Source organism: Nelumbo nucifera, chromosome 6 (genome assembly GCF_055504915.1).
Source record: "Nelumbo nucifera cultivar China Antique chromosome 6, China Antique-T2T, whole genome shotgun sequence".
In the NCBI taxonomy this organism is placed as follows: Eukaryota; Viridiplantae; Streptophyta; class Magnoliopsida; order Proteales; family Nelumbonaceae; genus Nelumbo; species Nelumbo nucifera.
The window spans coordinates 22,209,216-22,219,466 of NC_142654.1; the positions used below are offsets into that span (position 1 = coordinate 22,209,216).

The 10,251-nt window shown below is 36.3% G+C and overlaps 1 protein-coding gene across 1 annotated transcript; it reads right to left on the reverse strand.

Annotated features, from left to right (window-relative positions):
* Positions 1 to 3,330: 3,330 nt before the first annotated feature.
* On the reverse strand, positions 3,331 to 4,779 carry LOC104608441 (2-oxoglutarate (2OG) and Fe(II)-dependent oxygenase superfamily protein). The gene is made up of 2 exons (XM_088889616.1): positions 4,638 to 4,779; positions 3,331 to 4,315 (listed from the first exon to the last, which is right to left on the reverse strand). Exon 2 carries the CDS (start codon positions 4,094 to 4,096, stop codon positions 3,767 to 3,769), a length of 330 nt encoding a protein of 109 aa, XP_088745742.1. The 5' UTR covers positions 4,097 to 4,315; positions 4,638 to 4,779; the 3' UTR covers positions 3,331 to 3,766.
* Between the last annotated feature and the right edge of the window lie 5,472 nt (positions 4,780 to 10,251).

Consider the following 10,251-nt stretch of genomic DNA (forward strand, 5'->3'; position numbering starts at 1 on the left):
GGTTGATGTTAGAAAAAATATGTTCCATAGAGTTGGTATCAATGACCTAGCTACTAGGAAACAACATTTCCATGGCTAAGAAAGCAAACATGCAAAAAGGCATACCTACTAGGTTGGCAATAAAAGGTCTCTAGGTTTCACCTCATTGAGGCTGCATTTGGAAACGATGCAAATGGAGTGTAATCCCAGTTCAGGGTAAATTTGCACTCTAGTTCACTCTTGATTGTGTTTGGAAACATTACATTTATGTATTGACAAATATTTACATTGATAATAAGATGTAAAAGTACATCAATAAAAAAGAAGTAAATTTGCATTCAAGTGGTCTTTTGATTAAAAAAAAAAAAAACATAAGCTTTATCGGAATTCATGTTTGCATCCATTATAGCTAAAATTCTATTTGGTAAGAAGGTAAATTTGTCAGTGCAAAACTAACTCAATTTTGCAATTTATATGAACCGTTTTACACTCTAAATATTTGCATTTACACTTATTTGCATCGTTTCCAAATGCAGCCTAGACTCAAGCAATTCTCCTAGCTTAATAAGCTGATTGTATTACTCAATAGTAAGTTGTGGAGGAGCGCTAGGAGAATTGCTTGAGTCGGGAGGGTTCCCATGCTACTTTAGATCAGTAGCCAAGTTTGAAATGTGGTAGGCACCTGTGTAGTTTGTAACAAGAATCCTTATTATGGCCAATGATATTGCACCAAGTATACGAGCACTTTTCTTTAGGCTAGCTCAGTTTCGAATGAGTACAAATACAAATTTGTAAAGTGCAAAAAACTTAGGCTGCATTTGGAATCAATGTAACACACCACCGGTGTAAAAATACACTGATAATGTTTTACACTAAACTGTCAAAGTGACCATTGCTTTTTGAAAAATGCAATGGGTGGAAGAGTGTAAAGTTTTACATCGATAAAATCGATGTAGTTCTTACATTGATTATCGATGTAAAACTTTATGCTTGATTAGATTTTACATCGTTTATCGACGTAAAACTCCACTCCATCCAAATGCACGCAAAACTAAATCAGAGTGAAATTTTACATCGATCATAATTACACCCTCCTTCCAAACGCCTACAAAATCGAAGTAATATAAAATTTACATCGGTTCTTGATTTGCATTGCATCCAAATGCATCCTATAGTTTGTATGTATTTATATTATACATTTTTGTATTGTATTTGTACTCTTTCCAAATTAAGCCCTAGATTTTGGTGGTTGAGTGTTGGCTGAGTTGTGAGACTCCAAATCTGTACTTTGAGCAGGTTTTAGACAAGAGACCAGAATTTTCATAAAAATAGAAGATTGTAATGGATGAGTAGATGTGTCTCGTCTTGCAAAACAAGTGAATGAATAAGCCTTTCTAACTGTAGGCAAAGGATCCAATTCAAGAGTAAGATTTGCGGAACAAGCGTTTGAATAGTCATCATTCAACCCCATGAGAAACTGCATAAACTGCTGGCATTGTTGCTAAGAAAAGATTTCATAAATTAATGATTGAACTAGTGCATGCAGGCAATGGTGCGTATGCAGGCAATTCATCCTAATAGCTCTTTAGGGTATTATAATAAGAAACAATGATAAATAGTTCTGCCAGAATGTAGAAAATGGCACACTGCAACTGACATACGCGTGGACCATTACTGATAGAAAAATTGTTTTGAGATCAATCCAGATGACTTCCACAAATAAGACTCTACGAGCAGGATCCTTGTGAATGGAGTTCAAGATTCAAGATAAGACCATTTTATTGGCACCTTGCCACTTGGCAAGTTTGTATCAAAGAGATCAAGCTTGGAAATCATCTCGTCTATGAAGCCAAGTTTATTCTTAACGGAGCCATGGCTCGAGACCATGTGGGGTATTTCCACTTGTCAAAAGGTTGGAGACAATAATGGCTCCAGGATTATCCGAACGATGGAGATAATAAGGGTTGTCGATGTCATGGTTGCTATTGCTGCATCAACTGATGAGTTGTTCTAGCGAGTAGTATCAAACACCATGATCAAACCTAGTGCAAAATGTGTTTTATTACCATGATAAATTTGAAGGAAAATGAGATATGCAAGCATGTATTAACTTTAGTTGGTTATAGAATATAATACACTAGAAAGGGATAAGAGGAGAAAGATGGAGAGAAGAGATAGGTTAGGATTAGTAGAGAGTTCCAAGAAGTCACATTGATGTGGTGGATGGTTAGTATATAGGGCATGCATGGGCTTGGGTTAACCCATGTTCACATGAGATGTAGGCCGATGTATACAATAATATTATTAATAATTAGAACTCAACATGCAGATACAGACCAATAACCTATGTAAATAGGATTACATAGGATTGGGTAGGGATGCTAGTGGATTGAATTAAATTGATAAACCTACTTTAACTGAGTCAGTTTCGAGTCACCATGATTGGGTTTTAAGTTGTTCATACAAAACTTAACCTGTTGGCATACATTTTATTTTTGGGTTCATGGGCTTAACCTCTAATTCTAGTGATAGCAACCTTTCCAAAAAAAAAAAAAAAAACCCTAGCGATAGCAGGATTTGATCCCAAGTCTCCATTTAAAGTTAAAGGTATGATTCAATATAACACGTGAGCACAAATCAAACACGACACAAAATTAGTGGCTTTGGATTTATTTTAAGCATTTATCATGTCAAAATTGTATCAATATATTTAACATGATTAATAAACATGTCAATGTTAAATTGACTTGCTTAACTCAAAATGACCAATTTATGACCCAAAAAATTATGTGAGTGATTTAATATAGAATCGTTTGGATTATATTTTGATGAAATACTATTATGGTAGGAAAGGATGACATTGAAATTTTATAGGTTTATTTAGGTAATGGATGATTGGATGCTTATTTTATTATTTAAATCTATTTATTAATTTAAATAGGTTAATTATGCCGATATCTTATTAATTCAAATTATACATGTCATTTAATATAAAATTATATAATTTATCAAGATCATATCATATCGTGTCATGCCAATCGAAAAGAACATGTTATACAAGTGGTATTATATTAGCCATGTAATAAATAAGTTATGTTAGTATTTGAAAATTTGACATGATTAATAAATAATTTCATATTTATATCATCCATATATCCAAATTCCCCTACATTGACACAATACAAACTTGATTACTATCTCCTATTGTGCTACAAATATGCTAGATACCTTACCAATGGAAGCTAGTCGATACCATCATATAGTTACATAGAATCCTATGAATATAGTCTTCAAATCTCATATATACTCATTGGATTAAGTTTTATAACAGATTATCAATACTATCAAGCTCCCCCTCTTACAAAAAAAAAAAAATCTATTAATTTCCTCCTATCATGCTTGACATAAGGTTCAAAAGAGGAGAGAGAAGACTTATACTTAGGGGGCATTCTTTTTATGGATTTTGAAAGGGGGGAAGTTGATTGAATCTTATTGACCAAGAAACACATGTTCTTTTTTTAGATTTATGTGGGGAATAAGGAAAATTTATTTTCTAGGTTGGTAAATAATTTTTCCTCGGGAGGGGAAAATTGGCAATACTTGAATTGGACAAAATTGTCCCTTTTAATAATGGATTTTTATGGTTAAAATAGTTGCTGATTTATTTACATGAAAAATAAAAAAATGGGTAAATGCATATTTCCCTATTACAGAAAAGAAAAAAGAGAAAAAAAAATCACAAAATGGAAAACCCACACTACTTCGATAACAACCAACAGCAATAGATTCATTTGCAGACAAGGTTCTCTTGGGTCTTCCCAAAGAGCTTGTACTGTATATGCTGTGCGAAGGTGCGAGGTGGGAAGATTGCAGGCTCGGCGTTGGTGACGAGCTCCGGCAGTGGCTTGAGGATGATTTTCTCTTTGGGTGGTTCGCAAAAGACCGCCCACGAGATTCTAACCTTATCCTTATTCACCAGTCCCCGATGAAGCACACTCTTGTATTTACCATTGCTCAGTATCTCAATGGTGCTTCCTACGTGCATGATGATGGAGTTGTCGATGCACTTGACCGTCACCCACTTACCTCCATGGAAGACTTGAAGCCCAGGCACCATGTTGTGGGTAATGAATGTGAGAGGACTAACGTTGTGTGAGCTTTAACACCCAGCGCCAGTTCTGGCTGGGGACACTTGGGGTAGTAGTTGATCTTCATTTGCAGCAATAGCTCTTCCAACCCACCAACTTCTTCTTCCAGTCCCAACCGGAGCGACAGTGCTGCGAACACCTTGGTCGCTAGGGCTCTAAGTTGTCTGGCATACTCACTCGTCACCTCACTGCACATATAATATGTTAATATTATAGTTAAAACCAATTAAAGAACTGAAAGGAAGTAGGGTTGTAAAGGGATCGAAATTGAATTGAATTAGACAATATCCAAACCATAGATATTGAATATATCAATGTTTGAGTTCAAATTCGAATATTCAATTTAATTTGAATTCAGATATTTATCAAATCAAATCAAATCCGATCATATTCGAATTCAATTCAATTGTATGATTGGGGTATGTATCTAAATTCAACTGATTATGATATTTGAATTATTTAAATTAGACTTGATTATATTGAATATCAAATTCGAAGGAGGAAACTTACATGTAATCGGCAAGGGTCTTGGGTCAGATGGACAAATCGCGGTTGTCTTCAGGATATATGAGGTGGAAGAAGTAACCCTCCCACTGGAGCTGGCCACTAGCATTGTTGGCCAGCTTGCTGCCATACCCGGAAATCTTACCAGAGGCTTGATCGTTAGCATACATCTCCTTTTGGTCGATGGGGTGATCGAAGAAGGCCTTACCAGCGGCCTTGACCCTAGTGATGAGATCGTGAGGGATGCCATGGTTCACAAGGTGCACCACACCCCACTCCATGGCAGCTTTCTTCAACTCCTCCCTACACTCTCCTCTAACCACTGGGTCCTCTGATTCAATTCCCTTTAAATCAATAACCGGAACCTGAGGATCCCCATCGCTCTTATTCTCCTCTTCAAACACATCCCCAATACTGCTGAGCTCTTCATGAGGACGTATGTACTCTTTGGGATAGTTTGGATTCCGCTGTTGGCCAAGCTCTCAACTCTCGGGCATAGAAGCAACAACTGCAGAAGCCATTACAATTAGACAATAATTTCTTTTCTATTCTTCTCTCAGCTTATATACTCTCTTAATCAAACAGAAGAGTTCCCCTGCTACTGCCACCTCCCTTGGTACGTACTTGTTGCCTTTTATAGAAGGTAAACGTTGTGCTAGCCAGCTACCAGAGAGCGGAGAGAGAGAGATGGACTGTCGGGTCTGACTGAGGGATAGTAGCAAATTAGCACGAGCTTGCACCCTTGGAGCTTGCTTTTCCTATTGAGAAATCAATGGGGATGCAGTAACCGATCGACGGTTTCAGTTGATCAAGCTAATTAATTTCCAAGTGTCAAAGCAGTCTCTGATGCACGTTGCAGCTAACGCATCCTCGGCTCTCGTTTCCCACACGCTTCTCTCTGCAATGCCGCACTTGGGATGGTGTATGGCATCCTGGTGTCTTCCTGTCTGTGATAGACGTATTGATCTCATGTGTTGTCCGCCTAGGTCTTTAAGCTATATATATAAACAATTAGAATAAGGACAAAAGTTCTTTGAAAGAGACCATAGACCCATACCATTACCATTTTGTATATATATATATATATACATTAGGCTCAGTTTGAAAGGAGTACAAATATAAATATGTACAACATAAATATATATAAAATAATATAAAATACAAGGTTTTATACTTTATAAATTTGTATTTGCACTCCTTCCAAACTGAGCCTTATTGTCATTTTAAATTAATTTGCTCCCGTTAATTATAATACAAACATATGATTGCTGATGTAGATTCACCACTAGTAAGCCATATAAATCAATAAATATAATCCCACCCCATCTCTTGAGGAGTCCAGATTGTTAGTGGTGTTGTTCGAGGTGAACCAAATACACAGCCAAAGATAATTCTGTTAAGAGGTAAAAGGACAAAGTCTTGTACAAGTGAATCTGCAAGTAGAAGAAAGTCAAAGACTCGAGGATAAGATCTCTTAGGAAGGCATTCTGATGTTTAAGTCAATAATAAGGTAATAAAGTTGGTCAGGCTGAATTGTTGAGGATGAATTAGTCCGAACCAAGGATGAGGTATGAAAGCTAAGAGAGCAAGAGAATGAGAGGTAAAAGATAGTAAACCTTATGGGGAGATGTCTTTAAATAGCCGAATGTCAATGATGTACTCAATGATGTGGAGCATCTTGCAAATAAATATATAGAGCAATTGGATAGGAAGCAATTGCCCAAAAAGGAATGAAATGATGAAAATGCACAGTCCTATGGAAACACTCAACTTTCTTATTTGTTTCCTTTTTGAGTTTCCTAGTTTTAGTAGAGCTCTTATTTGTTTGTTTTCTTTTAGATTAGTTAGGAAAGGTGTAGGAGTTGTCTCATTTCTTATTTGTTTCCTTAAGAATTAGTTTCCTAGTTTGAATAAGTTTATAATTCAAGGCCTATAAAAGGGACCCCAAACCTTTGTTTACAAGCAGTAAATTTCAAATTCAATTTCTTCAAAGAGTTTCTTTTATTTTCTGGTGCATTACTAGAGTTTCAACCTAATGGATTCTAAGTCTTTTCTTATCAACGTGTAGCTTGCACGACATCAAATTCAATCACGATTTTCGTCCTGCGTCACTTGAACATGGACACACTCCTTGTGGGGTTATAAGGATGAGACCGCCTTTCGCAGTTTTTGAAAGGCTTTGCTTTCCCTAGAGGGGTGTCTATCCATAGGAGACGATGCTTGCCCTTATCCACTGACGTGACATTAATTAGTCCTTATTTGATGATGCGGGGCCAAAGACTTTGTCCACGAAGACATCCACGTGGCAGCTTTGACCGGCTGAGTTACGGTCTGAATAGTTAGAACAATATAATTTGTAATTTATGAGATTTAATGATGAATCAAGAAAGTGGGGGAGTTAGAGAGTAAAAAATTAAGAGATGTATGAATGTGACTCTTAGAGTCCTAATGAGAGTTAATAAATATAGTTAGTTAATGTTTTTCTTAGGTAGCAATTTTTTAATTAAACCTTGACTACAAAGACATCTCATTTGTATAATCTCACAACTCAAGCAATCAACTCAAAGAGAATAAAGAGTTCAAGACTCTAGCCAAGAGAGTCAAGTTTTTCTCTCAAATTTTTCTTGTTTTTGTGATTTTGCATGCATCTTCAAGTTTGATCCGTTGTGTTCCAGCGTATCACTTCAACTGTTCTAACAAATTTGGTATCAAAGCGTTGCCCAGTTTAGCCCAAATCTTGTATTCATGTTAGCACTTGGTTTCTTCCGAAAAGACAGTGCAAGATCAAGACTTGACAAGGTAATTCTCACTCACTCTCTCTTTATGTTTCTCATTGAGCTGAATTTGGTTGACTGGGCCGGGCATATAAATGTTTGGCATTTTTTTCCTCCCTGCAATGAATTTCGTTGTTGAGTTTACAGTTGCTTGATGAATTGCAATAGCTTGTTGTTTATTCTTTTTATTTCTCTGGGATTATTTAATTTCGTCTCACATGAGGAATTGCATTATATTGACGATGCTTATTCCACTGAATCGTTGTAAAATGTTATCGGTATACTTTTGCATCAATGATTTTTACACTGAATCGTTATTAAGTGACCGTTGTATTTTTGAAAAACGTGATACAATCAGTATAAAGTTTTACATTGATTTTATCAATGTAGTATTTACATTGATAATCGATGCAAAACTTTACATATGATGAGATTTTACATTGATTCCCGACATAAAACTTCACTTCATTCAAATGCATAAAAAACTGAATCGAAGTAAAATTTTACATCGATCATTATTACAAATGCAACCTAACTGGGTTTCAATTTAATGTATGTATGGAGTTGTTTGACGGTGTCATGATGAAATCATGACAGAGTCGGCATATAAGCATCAAGAAAGGGGAAGCATCATATAAGCATGATAGACATGATTGGCACAATCTAGTTCCTCTTGCAGCCTTGATCATCGACAGAGACTTGAATAGGGAGAAGATGGAGAGGCCAAGTGTGAGATATGGTCATGCATGCTGCTCAGATGTCTATGAAATTAAAGGGGAAGACTTTTTTCTAGTGAAAACGGATTGTCAAAGGAGTTTGGTGAATTTGCTGTCATTTTTCTATATAATCTCAGTGACTAATTCTTTTTTCTCTCTATTTAGGCTTTGTTTGGCATGTCCTTTTGCACAGGTTGTCAGCTGTTTAGAAGCTTGGCAGCCTGTGTTTTTGTCTTTTCCTGTTTGATTAGAGGAAGATCTAGTCGCCGAAAGACTCCACCTCGAAAATATGCAAGAAGCTCGATTTGAGCTTATTTTAGGAAGCTAAAAATGAAGCTTCTTTCCTTTTTTCATTTCGTCTTCATGCAAAAAGATAGGCCTCCAACTAAACAAGTGGGCTGCCAAAATCTTTATAGAAAAGCCCACTACGTCTTTTGTTGTCAAATCTTCTAGAAGATCTTTCAAAAAGTACTTGCCAAACAGCACCTTAGTTAAGCTTTTAGTTTCTCTTGTAAATGGTTGAAAAGCATGCATATCTGCATTCTTCAAAGAATATATATGAAACATGCATTTTTTTCAAACTTCAAACTTAAACCCAGATTTGAATTTTAAGGACTACCAGAGTTGAAGTTTTTGCTTGAGTGAGAGAAAGAGAGACTTAGGCTGTATTTGATTGAAGGGTTGCAGTGCAATTTTATCTGCACTAGTACAAATGCATGGGAGTGCAAATGAAAAAAATGCAAATTCTCGTTTAATTTTGTTTTGGATTTTATTTTATTCTGCTTTATGTCTTAATTTACTTTATTTACACTGCAATCAAACAAAATAAGCTAAAATTTAAAACAAAAATAGGTCAGAATTTACACATGAATCATTTGCACTGCCATAGTTTTGCATCAGTGCAAATTTACTTGCATTGCAACCAAACACAAAAGGTGTTATATGTGGTCTTTCCAGTTTTTCAAAGCTTGGAAGACCAAAATGTGGTCTTTTTATGTTTGGCAATAAAAGATAGAAAGGCAAAAAAAACTATACCCTAAAAATCTCATGGAAGCTCAAAATGGCCAAAAATCTAGAAGGTTCAAATGAAGCTTAAGCTCCATAGGCTCCATTTGGAAAGAGTACAAATACAAATATGTACAGTGTAAAACCATGTATTTTATATTATTATATATATGTACCGTACATATTTGTATTTGTACTCCTTCCAAACTGAGCCTTAATGTCTTTTTGCACCTTAAATATGGGGCCGTTTGACAAGTCTTTTTGGGAAGATCTTCTGATAACTCTGATAGTCAAAAGACGTATTGAGCTTTTTGCATTAAGATATGAGCAGTTTGAAGCCCGTTTGGTTAAAGCATGTATTTCCATGTGCCTTTCTACACGAAGACGAATAGAGGAAAAAAAAAACGCAAAAGCTCCATTTGGAACTTCCTAAAAATCGCCCAAATTGAGTTTTTTGTGTCTTTTCGGTGCATTCATTTTTGACAACTAAATCTGCCGCAAACCAAATGGAAAAAGACCGAATCACAATCTACCAGACTAGTAAATAACCGACAAACCACATAAAAAAACATGCCAAACAGAGCCTAAATGTTCATAGGTCAAAACCCATAGAAACAATTTCTTCAATCTCTCTTTGGTGACCCTTCACCAACGACCCCCATTACTTCTTCCCCCACTTCATCAACCATTGTTCGGGGTGCTTCAAATTAATGAAGATTCATAACCCAAAATTGATCGAGTACTTGAAAAATACGATTTACGACAGCCTAGCTAGCCTAATAATTAATGTTCACTAGTAAGGAATCTCATAAATTGATAAACCTTTTTGACCGGAAAAGCTCCAACCTGGAAAGAGAAATATTTCAGGGTATTTGATGGGGTCGTAACTTGGGCCCTGGTCAAACTGCCATGTGGATTGATGACGAGGACTGACAGTTGTCAGGGCTGGAAACCACCACGTGTCCTGAGCTCGGAGGACAATGGAAAACAGTGGCGTAGCTCATTCTCAGTCACAGTGGAGGCAAATGTTGAAGCATGTCAGACCAAGGATGAACTCAGTTTGAGGGCGCTCTTCATTTCAAAGAGATGAAATCAAGCGAGGACACCAAATTTAACCCTGTTATG

Bases quoted from the DNA above. Each gene is read 5' to 3' on its own strand.
- LOC104608441 (XM_088889616.1), bottom strand. From the start codon at position 4,096: ATGGTGCCTGGGCTTCAAGTCTTCCATGGAGGTAAGTGGGTGACGGTC.